Source organism: Nerophis lumbriciformis, linkage group LG18 (assembly GCF_033978685.3).
Source record: "Nerophis lumbriciformis linkage group LG18, RoL_Nlum_v2.1, whole genome shotgun sequence".
NCBI lineage: Eukaryota > Metazoa > Chordata > Actinopteri > Syngnathiformes > Syngnathidae > Nerophis > Nerophis lumbriciformis.
This window is the reverse complement of record NC_084565.2, coordinates 35,991,597-36,007,703: the sequence shown is the minus strand read 5'-3', so window position 1 is coordinate 36,007,703 and position 16,107 is coordinate 35,991,597. Positions and strand designations below refer to the sequence as shown.

General features: G+C 43.1%; 1 protein-coding gene across 2 annotated transcripts in view; it reads left to right on the top strand.

Annotated features, from left to right (window-relative positions):
* Positions 1-16,107, top strand: part of prrc2c (proline-rich coiled-coil 2C) — a 49,422-nt gene that overhangs the window by 31,840 nt on the left and 1,475 nt on the right. The window contains exons 19-33 of one of the 2 annotated variants that reach the window (XM_061978247.2): positions 62-147; positions 229-423; positions 3,240-3,497; positions 3,577-3,669; positions 3,784-3,885; positions 6,065-6,233; positions 6,313-6,534; positions 6,606-6,736; positions 10,243-10,397; positions 10,463-10,694; positions 10,773-10,883; positions 10,951-11,145; positions 11,221-11,321; positions 15,651-15,777; positions 15,859-16,107. In XM_061978247.2, coding sequence (XP_061834231.2) covers positions 62-147; positions 229-423; positions 3,240-3,497; positions 3,577-3,669; positions 3,784-3,885; positions 6,065-6,233; positions 6,313-6,534; positions 6,606-6,736; positions 10,243-10,397; positions 10,463-10,694; positions 10,773-10,883; positions 10,951-11,145; positions 11,221-11,321; positions 15,651-15,777; positions 15,859-16,107 — 2,426 coding nt within the window. The remainder of the gene's footprint in view (positions 1-61; positions 148-228; positions 424-3,239; positions 3,498-3,576; positions 3,670-3,783; positions 3,886-6,064; positions 6,234-6,312; positions 6,535-6,605; positions 6,737-10,242; positions 10,398-10,462; positions 10,695-10,772; positions 10,884-10,950; positions 11,146-11,220; positions 11,322-15,650; positions 15,778-15,858) is intronic. The other variant, XM_061978248.2, reaches the window with a different exon arrangement.

The window sequence follows — 16,107 nt, the reverse complement described above, 5'->3', positions numbered from 1 at the left end:
TTGTTAACTCTAGTGGCTGTATGGAAGTCATCAAACCCTTTTTTTTAAACATGTCTTGCAGTTGGTCCAATCAGCCCTCCTCAGCCGCCTTCTGTGAGTGCCTGGAACAAACCTCTGACCTCCTTTACTGGCACAGTCTCCTCTGAGGTGTGTATGCCTGCCTCCTCCTCCTAACCTAGTGTATGATCCAATAAGTAGTGGCAACAATAGCGTTTTGTTCTCCTTCAGGGTGGTAAACCTGGAGCAGAGGGCAGCGTTGAACTGGCAATTGATAGTATTCAGTTTGGGGCGCCATCGTCCGCTGGCAGCACTGACAGCGATGGCGTACCGGCCATGTTGGAGACCACCACTGATAACAAGCTTCCTGCTCCTAAAGAACAGCGCCAGAAACAACCTCGTGCTGGGCCAATCAAAACCCAGAAGGTAAACAATCTCACGCAAATTCTTATTACAATACAGTGGAACACGTACCTTGATCTACAGGCATGTGAAATGTCAGCGTAAACGTGGAAATCTGCATTTTTAAGCATTCATTTTCGCATCAACATATCACTTCAGCATTTTTTAAATGAAATATCAATAAAAATAAGATCCAAACAACATTTTTTTGAACGCTCACGGATGTAGGACGGGCAGACAAGCTCGCTAATTTGCTAACCAGCTAGTTAGCTTACTTGTTGTCGCCTCCATTCATTCTGTGATTAATCATTCTCCATCTACTTTGCTTCTAATCACATTTGGATGGTTACAATCCGAACACTGTTAGTTCTGATCCAGCTGTAATTATAAAGTATTTCTTAGTAGCCAGTGAGAAGGTATATTTTTGATGTGACTGATGTAAACAGAGGTCACAACCCTGGAAGTATATGACCCTAGGGGGCGTGGCTACAGGATAGTTGCCAAATGGGTACCGTTTTTTAAGTTCTTGCATGTTAGTTATATAATGTTATATTACATTTTCAATGATAATAAGGTTAGCAAATGATCTACAAAAAAAAAAGAATTATGTGGTACTATGGACGTAAGACAGCCAAAAGAGGTTAATAGATGAGAATAAATCTAAAGGTGAAAATATAGTGTAGAAATTAGAGACTAAGACTTCCTTTATTGTCATTCAAAGTTGAACTTTACATTACAGATAAGTACACAATTTTGTTGCATTAGCTTGTGGTAGTGCAGGATAAAAGAGCAATAAGGTGCAGATATAAATAGATTTACTGTACTACTACAGATAGATGTATTGCAGTTTTGCATATGCATCCACGTTTACGGATGTATGTTACATTGTCTTGATAGTCGAGCGATTTAATCCGTTTTTGGGGGGAATTGAGGGGATTATTATGATGCGTTCAAGAGTCCTATGGCCTGAGGGAAGAAGCTGTTACAGAACCTGGAGGTTCTGCTACAAAGGCTGCGAACCTCTTTCCAGAGTCCAGCAGTGAAAACAGTAATGCACCCAATTGCAGGAAATGTAGTCTTGATTTTCAAAATTGTATTTCGGGGCTATTCGTCAGTTTTCCTGTTTTTTTTCCTCACATGCCTGGAACTAGCTAGCTAACTCACGTCGTTGTCGACATAACCAAAACTAGCCATTGCTTGCACATGTACTTGGGACTTTGGCCTAACGGACTTAAAGGGGAACATTATCACAATTTCAGAATTGTTAAAACCATTAAAAATCAGTTCCCTGTGGCTTATTATATTTTTCGAAGTTTTTTTTAAAATTTTACCCATCACGCAATATCCCTAAAAAAAGCTTCAAAGTGCCTGATTTTAACCATCGTTATAAACACCCGTCCATTTTCCTGTGACGTCACATAGGGAAGCCAACACAAACAAACATGGCGGAAAGAACAGCAAGCTATAGCGACATTAGCTCGGATTCAGACTCGGATTTCAGCGGCTTAAGCGATTCAACAGATTACGCATGTATTGAAACGGATGGTTGTAGTGTGGAGGCAGGTAGCGAAAACGAAATTGAAGAAGAAACTGAAGCTATTGAGCCATATCGGTTTGAACCGTATGCAAGCGAAACCGACAAAAACGACACGACAACCAGCGACACGGGAGAAAGCGAGGACGAATTCGGCGATCGCCTTCTAACCAACGATTGGTATGTGTTTGTTTGGCATTAAAGGAAACTAACAACTATGAACTAGGTTTACAGCATATGAAATACATTTGGCAACAACATGCACTTTGAGAGTGCAGTTAGCCCAATTTTCATCAATTAATATATTCTGTAGACATACCCTCATCCGCTCTCTTTTCCTGAATGCTGATCTGTCCAGTTTTGGAGTTGATGTCAGCAGGCCAGGGAAGCTAGGGTCGATAGGGGGTTTAGCTCGCTCGTCTGCGGGAACAAACTGCCGCCATTGCTTGCCGTGCTACCAAGGACCTTTGTCCCTGAATTGCTCACACACTCCGGCAGATTCAATGGGGGTCTGGCGGCAGATTTCTTTGACTTTATCGTTGGAAATGCATCTGCTTTGAGTGTCGCAGGATATCCACACATTCTTGCCATCTCTGTTGTAGCATAGCTTTCGTCGGTAAAGTGTGCAGAACAAACGTCCAATTTCTTGCCACTTTCGCATCTTTGGACCACTGGTGCAACTTGAATCCGTCCCTGTTCGTGTTGTTACACCCTCCGACAACACACCGACGAGGCATGATGTCTCCAAGGTACGGAAAACAGTCGAAAAAACGGAAAGCTGATTTGACTCGGTGTTTGAGAAAATGGCGGATTGCTTCCCGATGTGACGCCACGTTGTGACGTCATCGCTCCGAGAGCGAATATTAGAAAGGCGTTTATATCGCCAAAATTCACCCATTTAGAGTTCGGAAATCGGTTAAAAAAATATATGGTCTTTTTTCTGTAACATCAAAGTATATATTGACGCTTACATAGGTCTGGTGATAATGTTCCCCTTTAAGGCAGTTGAAAGACTAGTTATTTCTCTCACGTTGCTTGGCAATAACTACTACTACCACACATGTCATAAATTGACTGTTTGTTCATTCGAAAATACCTTTTTGGAAAATACCTTTTTGGTCTACCATTTCATGACCACGTATGTCGACGTCAAATTAAGCAAGGATTTTTTTACTAAAACAAAGAACCAAACTTGTTGGCTTGGGGTTAAGTTGTTAAACAAACGAGTTGTCGGCACACGCAGGACTAACTTGAGCGTATTCCACAGCATACTAATATTGATCTTAATGTCTTTAATCCTTGATAGCTTCCTGACATGGAGCCAGTGGAAACCAAGGAGTACAAGCCAGGTCCCATTGGTAAGGAGCGCTACTTGAAGAACCGCAAGGCTAAAGACGCTCGCGGAGGTGAAGGCGAAGGTATTGAGGGGGTGGTGTCTGGAGTCGTGGTCAGCCGGGCCACTGAATCCAGCCCTACTGCCAGTGACACTGCTGTGACCGAGCTGGGCGGGGACATTGAGGGCATGATCACTGTCCCCTCCGCAGAGTACACCAGCAACACCAAGGTAAGGTTTATATAAATTACTACGCAGGCTTGTTGTGGTCTTCACGCACGTGTGAGACTTTGCATCTTCCCGTCCCCAGGAGTCCGTCACAGACTACACCACGCCTTCGTCCTCTCTTGCAGACAGTGTTCCCACGGGAAGCAATAAAATGGAGGAGAGTCTGGTCGCCAATGTGTGTACTCAATATTTCATTGCCATGTTTTTGCCACTTGCCAATGTAATGTAATACAGCAAAACAATAGTACAACATGCTTACGGCTCCTTTTTTTTCCTGCACGCTTTTTAGGTGTCACTGCCGCACTCGTTGCCTCTTCCTCGACGAGAGACCCTACAGCAGACCTCCTCTCTCAGTACAGTCTCCCCAGCCACTGTTGACCTAACACTAAAGGTACACAAGCATTGACACTGGTGAATGTTGTGAACTCCTGTTTTGAGTGTCTTGTTGAGCTGAAAATCGCCCCCCGGAAAAGTTGCCATATCATAGCTATAACCCAGTTCTTCTCAAATAGTGGGGCAGGCCCCTCTTGAGTGGGCACATGTAGACCTGGGCCGATAACAAATTTTTCTTGGTGATATATTAACCTACAAATGATTGCTGGTAAATGGTATTATTGCCATTATTATTTTGGGACCAAATTACTCACTGATGTGATAATAAGTAATAATGCATGTACATCCTTTCAAATGCTATACATTTGTGTTTCTCATACATTTTAACATTGTAATTGGAATGTAACTTTTAAATCATCAAGTTGAATAAAACAAATAATAAAATATACTTTGTCTGCTAGCAAAATGTTGCACTTCAATAAAAATCCCAACCAAAAGCAATAAAATGTTAAGGGGAGGCAGGGGGGCCTTCAAATATACACAACCATAACAATAAACAAAAAGGCTAAATAAAATATTGGCAAAGTTGCACTTTAAAATTGAACATGTAGGCAGATATGGAGTTGTACATTACTTAACTCACGATCAAGTTAGGACCTTTGTAAACAAAAGTGCTGCGTAACAATATAAGCACGACAGTATAAGCAGATTTATTAACAGGTCATATGCAAAAAAAAAAACCTTAAGTTTGGCAGATTCCGAGTGAGGAAACGCCAACATGACATGACAAATGTCTGCAGCATTTTTCAAAATGCTAGTTTTATATCATAATTAAATGGCAGCCTGTCTTTGGCAATGAACTTAACCACACAGAATCAGAATCAGAAATACTTTAATAATCCCCGAGGGGAAATTAACATTTTCAGCACACTCCCATTCAAGAGCGGACAATCATTACAGGGAGACAGAACAGGATCGCTGACATGTCTGCTAACTTCCGGCGCCCCTTACAAAATGGTGAGAAACAGGTAAACGCTCGGGAGGGGGGTGAGAAAAAAAAAATTCTGTCTATACCTGGGCCCCTGGAGAGGGGGTCCAGACTGAGGCCAAGGAAGAAAAAAAAAACATCTTAGCCATAACACACAAAAACATGTGTATAAGAGAGAAACATCACTTTCTGGGAACGCACACCTTTTTACGCTGTTTCGTTCTCACTGAACTTGTACACCAAACGCAAAGTGAGAAGCACTGCTGTAACTCAACCTCAGATTTGTGCTGATCTTTGGACTCGTTGGGACTGAATTATGATCACCTCCGCTGGAGCACTCCATTTTACTTCACATGTCTCAAGACACAACAATCAAATACCGCCTATGACAGGCCTGGGCAATTATTTTTGACTTGGGTGGCCAAATTTAGAGAAAAAAATGTGTCTGGAGACCGGTATATCTGATTGTTAGGAACACTAGTAGAAAACCTTACAATAATGTCTGATTGAATGCTAAAAACGTTATGACAGACCGCCTGAAGAAACGAAATGGAATTTTATTTTATTTTTTACTGAATGAGACACCCAGAATGTACATGAGTATAAAGAATGTGTGATTTACAATAACAACTATTAAAGATAAAACACTGAATATTGACAACATATCAACGTCACACCCCCTCTCGATCGACAAATTTTACAATTAAGCGAAATGCAACAAAAATGTAACAAACACAGCAAAATATGAACGCGAAGAGTAAAAAAAATAACACCTACAATCTGATATATTACTAAGCTTTAGAACTTTGTTGTAAAAATATCCTTCCGCGTCTGTCCCTGACACCCGCATTTCAGGCTGGCCGCTCTGGAAACACTCTGTGGAAACCCTCCCCACCCGCACTGTTTGGTGCCTCGTCTGAGCTGCTATGACTTAGATTACCATAGTAACTGATTAGATTACCATAGTAACTAGTATATTATGCAAAAGTGCAGATTCCAACCATTGAAATACTTTGTATAGTTCAAGACTTGCGGTAATTTGAAAACATCACTGCACATCATAATGGCAGCTACACTTTCCATCTTAAAGATCTAAAAAAATTATTTGGGAATGTCCGGCGGGCCAGATTCAAAAGCTTAAGGCCCACGGGCTTTAATTTGCCCAGGTGTGGCTTATGACCACTCCTAAAATCCAACATGAACTGTGAATTTGTTGTTTGTATTAAAAGAAACATCCTTATTTTGTCAGATGGAATCAGCTCGCAAAGCCTGGGAGAACTCGCCGAGTTTGGAGAAAAACTCCCCGGTCACCTCTTCCTCTTCCCCCATCACATCCTGCGCATCCTCATACTCCTTCTCCTCGGCGTCCATGTCCCAGATCCCAGTAGCATCCGTTACGCCCAGCACCTCGCTATCAGGTATGTAACCCCACTTTATAATGGTCCGCACAACACTAACCGGTGTTCACCTAGAATGATTTGACCTCCCGTTGTGCAGGTTCAGGCACTTACACGACGTCGTCCCTCGGCACCAAAACCACCACAGCCTCTGACCCGCCCAACATCTGCAAGGTGAAGCCCCAGCAGCTCCAGGGCGGAAGCCTGGCCTCGTCCGGCGGCAGCAGTAGCAGCGGATTCTCCCAGCTGGGCTGTGTGCCCCCACTGTTGCCTCAGCAGCAGCAGACCCCGCAGGTGTACGTCTCCCAGTCTGCAGCAGGTGAGACCAGCGTGGTAACAAAGTGCAGTTGGAGGCCGAATTAATTAATTTGGTTATTTGAAATGCTTTTGGTGTGCGTCTAGGTTCTGCAGCTCAGATTCCGGCCTTCTACATGGACACTAGCCATCTCTTCAGCACCCCCCACCCTCGCTTGGCTCCTCCCTCTTTGGCGCAGCAGCAAGGCTTCCAGCCAGGCCTCTCGCAGGTAGGCAAAGTCATGGCCAAAACCACTCTTCATGGCACTTTGGAATAGGGCTGGGCGATAAAACGATAACAATATATATCGCGATAGACATGTGATCGATATCAATAGAAAATGGTGTCGATAGAACGTTCGATAATTTCACTGAAATCTGTTAGAAAAAAATAGGAAGAAAGGCCGAGCCGGAACCGCACGGCATTCTGGGGTGTAGGCAGAGGAAGGGCTTTGTGGCCTCTCGACCTATCACGGTCGAGCCTGAACCGCAAGGCATTCTAGGAAATGCTAACAGGAAAAAAAATTTAAAAAAGCAACAACGGCTAGCTGACGACGAGAAGTGAAACGAAACGGGAATATGAGTGCGGCAACACGAGAGGAAATTGTAAATAAAAAAGGAAACGTCACGTCACCAGTTTGGCAGTATTTTGGATTTTTTAAGTCCGATACGAATCCGTGGAAAAGGAGATACTGTTAGCAAAGCACTTTGCGACAACCTCCGACATGTGGTCAAGCCGTTCATGCGAGCCATACCTAAGCTTGACAATTCATTTCATCGACAATGACTGGGTTCTGAAAACACGATGCCTGGAAACTGCGTATTTCCCCGAAGACCACACCGGGGAGATAATAGCAGAAGGCTTGAAGGAGGCACTGTTGTCCTGGAGTCTGGCTGAGGAAAAAATGGTGTGCATCACCACAGACAGCGGGGCAAATATAGTGAAGGCAACTTCATAAACAAGTGGACACGGCTGCTTGCTTAATGTGACTGTTATTTATTTGCATATATTGTTACCAATATGGCTTTAAAGACTGAGTTCTACACTACTAATTTCTTAATTACAATACTTTGCACATTTTGTTAGATTAAGCATTTATTTAATGTCAATATTTGCACATCGACCAGTATTTTCATTTATTTGAATGTTTTTCATAATGCTGACCTCGTTCTAAAGGTTAAAGGTTATATTTAAAATAAAAGTATTTAAATTCAGCCTTTTTTCTTCTGGTCTTTATTTAGAATAGTTTTTTTTGTTTTTTATCAATAATTATCGATATCGACCGATATGAAACACTTATATCGTGATACATTTTTTAGTCATATCGCCCAGCCTTACCTTGGAACCTTCTATGTCGACAACCTGTTTATTATTACTAAAAAAAAGTCAGCGCCTGACATAATATATTTTGTCAACATCAAACTTAAGACCCAAAGGCATCTATTTCTATGAAAAATGGTTTGATTTATATTGACATGTTGTATTATTCAGGCATGTGAACGTGCAAAATCTGCGTTTTTAAACATTTTTCACTTCAAAATATCACTTTCGCATTTTGAACATGAAATACCAATAGAAATACGATCCAAACAAAATGTGTTCAATGCTCGCCTCAGCCAACTGGCACTCTGTTCTTCTTGCTTAATCACCGCACTGAGTTGAAGGACAGGGAGACGATCTCAGGAGCACTGAAACAAGCTCGCTAGTTAGCTAACCATCTTGCTTGATTACTTGTTGTTGCCTCTTTTCGCTTTTCTAGCCACAATGTTGACGGCTGTCCACTTTGCTGCTAATCATATTTGGATGATTACAATCCGAAAACTGTTAGTTCCAAACCAGGTGCAGTTCTAGAGCCTATGTGTCAAAGTCAAGGCCCGTGGGCCAAATCCGGCCGGCGAATGAATGATCTATGGCCCCCGGGATGATATTTGATTAGTATTAGAACCGGCCCACAGGCCACAGCCGCCTGCTGCTGTTTTGCGCGCACCAAAACTCCATCAGTGTTGGCGCTAGAAATTTTCTAAATGCCGCCCGAATGCAGCTGAGATAGGCTCCAGCGCCCCCCGCGACCCCAAAGGGAATAAGCGGTAGAAAATGGATGGATGGATGGGTCCCAGAGACCCCATCAAGTCATAAAAATGGTGTCAGACAGTAAATTTTTGGGGTCCCACTTTTTTGTAACCGTTTTGAAAACAACTGATAAATGTATGCATTATCCTATTATAACTCACATTCTATATTGTGTTTTGGAAAAAGGTTGTCAGAAACATTACTCAATTCATTAAAAAAAAATAATACAAAAGAAAACAAATTTTTATGCATGTGTAAATTTCTTCAGTTATAAACAGTCTTTTACTTTCTTCTTTCCTTCATGGATCTAAACTTCACCACTGCCGGTATTTTTTTTCTACATTTTTATTGTAGTATTTTCAGAATGTGTTTGTTCTATTTTTGGCCAAAGTAAGACAACGAAAACAATCTGAAGTTGTCTTTATTTTTTAGTTTTAATGCCATGATTTTAATAGTCCGGTCTGCGTGTGCACAGATTTTCCTCCATGCGGCCTCTGAGCTAAAATGAGTATTCATTAGTAGCCAGCAAGAATGTATGTTTTTGACGTGACTGATTGATGTCTGTCTATCTGTGTTGGCCCTGCGATGAGGTGGCGACTTGTCCAGGGTGTACACCGCCTTCCGCCCGAATGCAGCTCAGATAGGCTCCAGCACCCCCCGCGACCCCAAAAGGGACAAGCGGTAGAAAATGAATGGATAGATGATTGTAAACAAAAGATCACAACACCAGAAGTATATTACCAGAGGGGGCGTGGCTACAGGATAGAGTTGCCAAATGGGGAAAAGTTTTCTGAGTTCTTTGCATGCATGTTATATAATTTAATGTGACATTTTAATGACAATACGGTTCCTAAATGATCTACTTAAACTCTCTGGTACATTACATGGGACATGTAAGTGTCAAAAAGACTGGTAGATGAGAATAAATCTAAAGGTAAAACATAGTGTAGAAATAAACCTAATTGCAGGACATGTAGTCTTTATTTTCAATTGTCTTTCAGGGTTTGCGTGGCAGCACTTCGTTCTGATATAAATTTTCCTCTCTTTTTCTCAAGTTTCCTCTTAATTTGTCAAAATGTGCTCCCATCCTTGATTGTTAAGCAGCGTAAAACAACAATATAACTACTATGTAGTTACACAGCATTAAAACATGCAATCAGTGACTTCCTGCTCAGTGAAAAGTAAGCTTCAAAATTAAAGCATGACAGTGTTACCTACCTACTCAGTGGCCTAGTGGTTAGAGTGTCCGCCCTGAGATCGGTAGGTTGTGAGTTCAAACCCCGGCCGAGTCATACCAAAGACTTTTAAAATGGGACCCATTACCTCCCTGCTTGGCACTCAGCATCAAGGGTTGGAATTGGGGGTTAAATCACCAAAAATTATTCCCGGGCGCGACACCGCTGCTCCCCTCACCTCCCAGGGGGTGAACAAGGGGATGGGTCAAATGCAGAGGACAAATTTCACCACACCTACCACAGCAAAAAAAAAAAATCTCACCTTTTTCATTTCTAATCTTTTCTCCCAGTCTCTGCCCAAAAAAACAAATAAATGTACACACAGTGGTTAGTTTTAGCTTTTGTTATGTTGACGCTAGTCCGAGGAGCGTCGACATAAACAGGATCCATTGTACCTTTAGAACTAAATGCTGTGCTCGTCTTTGTTTAGCCAACAGCTGTGCAGCAGATTCCCATCCCGATCTACGCTCCCCTGCAAAGCCAGCCTCAGCACCAACACACACACCAGGCGCAACTCGGACTCGGCACCGGCCCACCGGTCTCGCAGCCACAGGACCTTTTCAGCTCCGCGCTGCAGCCTTACAGGTACCTCGTGTTTTATCACCGCATTATGAAACACACCCGCTAAGGACTTCTACACGTCGCCTCAGGTCTCAGCAGGCGTTCATGCAGAGCAGCCTGTCACAGCCGTCCATGATGCTGTCAGGACCCTCCCTGCACAGCTATCCCGGCGTGCAGGGCCCGGAGCTAGGAAAACCTCAATCCAGTCTGGCCTACCAGCAGCCCTCGTCCACCCAGCACATCCCCATCTTATTTGAGCCACAGCTGAATCAGCCTTCTGGCATGGGGGGCTCCCAGCTCATTGACACCCACCTGCTGCAGGTAAGCTCGTCGGCCCACGCCGACCACATGCTGCTCAGGAATATTTGATCAGTAAAGACGTTTGTGTGTTTGGTTCAGGCTCGACAGGGGATGAATCAGCATTCAAACATGTACTCGGGGCAGGTGCAGCAACATGGCCAGAGTAGTTACTATAGCAACACCCAGTCCCCTTCCTCTGCAATGCAACAGGTGAGGGAGGGAGTAAAAGCGGCACATTTAATGTCTAGTTGTCATCTAAACCAACATATATTTCCAGGTGACGGTCCCCCTGCCTGGCTCCCAACTCTCTTTGGCCAACTTTGGTTCAGGCGGAGGTCAGCCTCTCCTGGCAATGCCTCCCAACCCTAACCAGGGGCAGCCCCCCAACATCAACCGACAGCCTTCCGTTTCCCAGGCGTACCGAGGTCTCATGGGTCCCAACCACAGCATGATGCAGCCTCCCACCAGCAAGGTGCTGTCTGAGTGGTGCAGAACCGAGTCTCCCTACTGGTAGTGCAGCTTTTAAGTCAATTGTTACTTGTTGCAGATGGACATGGACCTGAAACTCTTTGGCGGTGGGATGGACATAAAGCCCGGAACGCCTCCAGTCAGCGGCAGGAGCACGACGCCCACATCTAGCCCTTACAGGTAATCACCACTTGTATTAACATCTACTCAGATGCCTAGAGGGCGCTAACTTTCCAATGTATTTTACACAGTATATCCCGCCCTCTTACGACTTCTAGGACATAATTACGTATGTACGTAACACGTGCTCGCACTTTAGCTTTTGGTGTTGTTAGCTAATGATAGTGATTTGGATAGTTAGCGTTAGCTGTCATTGAATGTATATTCTACCATAGCAACTTGACTGCAAATTTTTCGTTGCTTCTCTTGGACTGATTTTGTATGTGTGCACGCTAGGGATGTCCCGATCCAGGTTTTTGCACTTCCGATCCGATACCGATACTGACCAATACTGGCCTATCCGAGCATGTATTAAAGTTTAAAGTTATTTAGCCTACTTAGTTGTCAGAATCATGTTGAAAGGGGTTTTAGTACTCTTGATAACAACTAGCCAGCTGAATTGGGTGAGTTTGAATAATACACAATGGTTGGTAACAAGAAACTGACCTGTTTATTCAAGAATAAACACAAAATAGACAAAATTATACATGACAAACAGAAATGGCATCATTGAACTAGGGCTGGGCGATATGGCCTTTTTTTAATATTGCGATATTTTAAGGCCATGTCACGATACACCATATATATCTGGATATTTTGCCTTAGCCTTGAATGAACACTTGATGCATATAATCACAGCAGTATGATGATTTTATGTGTCTACATTAAAACATTCTTCTTCATACTGCATTAATATATGCTACTTTTAAACTTTCATGCAGAGAAGGAAATCACAACTAAAAAAATCACTATTTTTTTCATACGGTGTTGATCTGGAAATGTTTGCCTCTGCATTTTGATGGTGTGGGGGTGTGGCACCGAACGGAGATAAGCGTCTCGACAGACGTTACAATATTTGAACAATGATGACGAAAACTGTTTTCTCTGTCGTGTCCGTGTGTCGAAAATTGTTATGCGCTTATTTTTTTATTTGATTTTGTGCGTGGCATAGATTTGCCGTGCGCAGAGGACGCTTGAGCAGTGCACAATTGCAGAGGCGCGCACCTTAGAGGGAGCGTTGCTCGCACGGCTGCTCTAGCATCACAGCTAACGTTAGCCATGCTGCTACCTCTCTGCTCGGGGAGGACGTATACGTATGTGACGTATGACGTGACAGTATGTGACGTGTGTAAGAAGGTGCGCTTGCTGTCTGTGAGAGGGAGACACAGAAAAGAGTGAGAAGAGCCTGTCGTGTAATGCCAGCAGCTAAAAGCAACTGCGTGAGAATCCACAGACCTGTGGATGTGTTGAAGGTGTGCTTGAAAATGCGGAACGGAAATTAGGGAGTAGCAGAAAAGTGGAATGTATTATTTAAATAGGTGCGTTGGAAAACACGGACCAGAGTTTTTTTTTAAAACTGGATCTGGATCTGCATTTTCCCATGCCTTGCCGATACGCATTTTTTTGGCAAATATCGGCGGCCGATCCGATCCAAATATCGGATCGGGACATCCCTAGTGCACGCGCTTGGGTGTGGACGAGACTGGTTGAGTGACTGCCGTAAACAGCAATCGTTTATCCGGGTCGAAAACTGTTTTTTATTACATAAACTTAGTAATTGTGAAAAACAACAAATGTTTGCTGTTAATCCACTAATGGTAACATAAGCTATCCAATAGTTTAGTTATATTCTTACTTAGGCAAATGTAACTGCGAGCAAGTTGACAAGCCCCTTTAAATAGATGGTTTATTTGTGGCCCGGAGCACTTTTTTTTTAAATTTTGCACATCCGCAGCGTATTTTAAACATGACCTTACATGCGAATAATTTTTGCTTTTTTAGCTAGAACACAAAGTTGAGTTGAATATATTTTGGTACATTTTGCCCACATTGGTTGTAGCACAAAATTAGGTTAACATTTTTGTATGTGTCTTTTTGTGGAAAGATTTTGGACACCCCCGGTTTATTTTTGTACAAAGCCCCTAAAGGGACATGGGGGAAACTTTTTTTTTTTTTTTTTAGATATGTATCTCGTGCGCACGCAAAAGTTTCTCGTGCGCACGAGATAGTTTCATGTGTAAATATCAAAATATTACGTCAAATCACTTTTTGTCAGGCAATATTACATTTAATGACAATTTTACATAAATGAATACATCCAAAACACGTTGTACATATTTATTATGTGCAAGAAGAAATAAGTTACAATTGTATGTATCTTCCAAACAAGAGGTTTTATCACATCAACATCGGACTAACAATAGACCTTTAAATCTCATTAATCCCACAGAAGAGGAAAACTGTCCTTTTCCGGGCACGATAAAGTCTTAAATAATGTCAAACACGTAGCGATACAATAACCAGGAAGATAAAGTGTTTGTCTTACACCTAGTAATCTGCTGTGGACACACCAAGCCAAAAATGCAGGTTCAGCAAGCGCTGCGCGCCCCCGCGAAGGAAATACATTTTTGGCAGGCATTCACATTTTGCCACAACACACATGGGGGAAAGTCCTAGTTGGAAATACAGCCAAATTAACTCCTGAACTGCCATTTTCACACACACCTCAAACCATCCGCACGCATCCAATGCTTTCTCGTGCGCACGTGTTACATATCTCGTGCGCACCAGATAGTTTCTCGTGCGCACCAGATACATATAAAAAAATAAATAATTCCCCAATGTCCCTTTAGGGCAGGGGTCCCCAAACTACGGCCCGCGGGCCGGTTCCGGCTTCCCAGCATCCAAAATCCGGCCCACAGGAAGTCCCAAGTTAAACATTTTTTTTAACTTGGGACTTTTTTGTTTTTATAAAAAAAAATTTTTTTTTAAAATCTTTCCTTTCTAATCCATTTTCTACCACTTGTTACTCTTGGTGTCTCCTAGCCGCTCAGGCAAATCATATTGTCTAAAAATGAATTTTCCCATCAATAACGTGACAATGTTAAATGTTGATGAACATCAATGTTAATTGATGTTAAATGACAAAACGGATTATAAAGACAAGGTGTATATGTATGTATATATATATATATATATATATACAGCCTGGCCCCCGGCCAATTTTTTTTAACCCAATGCGGCCCCCGAGTCAAAAAGTTTGGTTACCACTGCTTTAGGGGCTCCGTAATTTTTGACCCAAAATGCGCAAAAACACATTGTCACGTTTTGGCGTCAGTGGGAACCCATCATTCATTCACACTTTGTGGTGGTGAGCTACATTTGTAGCTACAGCTGCCCTGGGGTAGACTGACGGAAGCGAGGCTGCCAGTTTGCACATACGGCCCCTTCGACCACCACCTATCATTCATTCACCAGTGTGAGCGGCACCGGGGGCAAGGATGAAGTGTCCTGCCCAAGGACACAACGGCAGCGATTCGGATGTCAAGATCCTTGAAGGAAAGAAGAAAGTGATTGAATGTTTATAACTGAACTGTTTTCTTTTGTATTATTTTTTTTAATTATTATTATAATAATTTTTTATGACAACCTTTTTCCAAAACACAATATAGAATTTGAAATGTAACAGGATAATACATACATCAAATCAACTTTATTTATAAAGCACATTTAAAATTTACCACAGGGGTAGCCAAAGTGCTGTACAATGGACAGGTTAAAAGATAAAACGAGTACCGAGCAAACACAACACAACACAAACAGAACACGATAAAAAATAAGTAAAAATAGAATAAATAAAAACATAAAAACAGGTTCACAGCAGGTGTATTATGGGGCGCCATTGCAAGATGGATATCACTCAGTGTTAAAAGCCATGGAATAAAAGTATGTTTTTAAGAGAGATTTAAAAACAGGAAGAGAGGAGGCTTGTCTAACACTCAGAGGTAGGTCGTTCCAGAGCTTGGGAGCAGCAACGGCGAAAGCTCTGTCACCTCTAAGCTTCAGCCTTGTGTCAGGGACCGTCAACAGCAGCTGATCGGCTGATCTTAAGGATCGGGTGGGGCAGTAAGGCTGAAGGAGGTCGGAGAGATAGGTTGGCGCGAGGTTGTTTAGACATTTAAAAACAAATAAAAGGAGTTTACATGTATCATTTGTTTTCAAAACACTTATAAAAAAAAGTGAGACCTCAAAAATTTACCGTGGGACCCCATTTTTATGACTTGATGGGGTTCCTGGGACCCCATTTTGAAAATTCCTAGTGCCAACACTGACGGAGTATTGGTGCGTGCAAAACAGCAGCAGGCGGCTGTGACCTGCGGGACGGACGGCTCTAATACTATCATCCCGGGGGCCATCGATCATTTATTTGCGGCTCTACGCAATGTTGCCAGTCTTAATGTATTACGCTTAAACGGGTATGTATGGAGTGAGTTGTGCTTGTGTGTGCAGGGCCAGCTCCACCTCCCCCAGCAGCCAGTCGGCAAAGATGAACAGCATGTTGTACCAGAAGCATTTTCAGGCCAACTCTGGCAGCATGAGAATGACTCAGCACTTCCCCGGCCAGTTCAACCCGCAGGTGAGGACGTCCTCTGGAAACCCCAATCACCATGTCAACGTGACCAGGAGCTCTTGCTAAGACACCCTCACTTGTGTTCAGATTCTGTCCCAAACCAACTTGGTTTCTCCTCTGGTGAGAGCGCCTCACGCAAACTCCTTTACCGGAGGGGTCCAGCGCTCGGCCATGGGGCCTCCGATGACGGCCAACATGGGCGGCGGCGGCCTGATGCCCCACCCAAGACCTCAGCAGCACCTGCAGCACAGCCAGCACCCTTCCCGAGGGCTCGGCGGCCCCCCTATGCCGCCCAGAGGCATGCAGGCCGCGCTGAAAGCTGAGCAGGACCTAAAG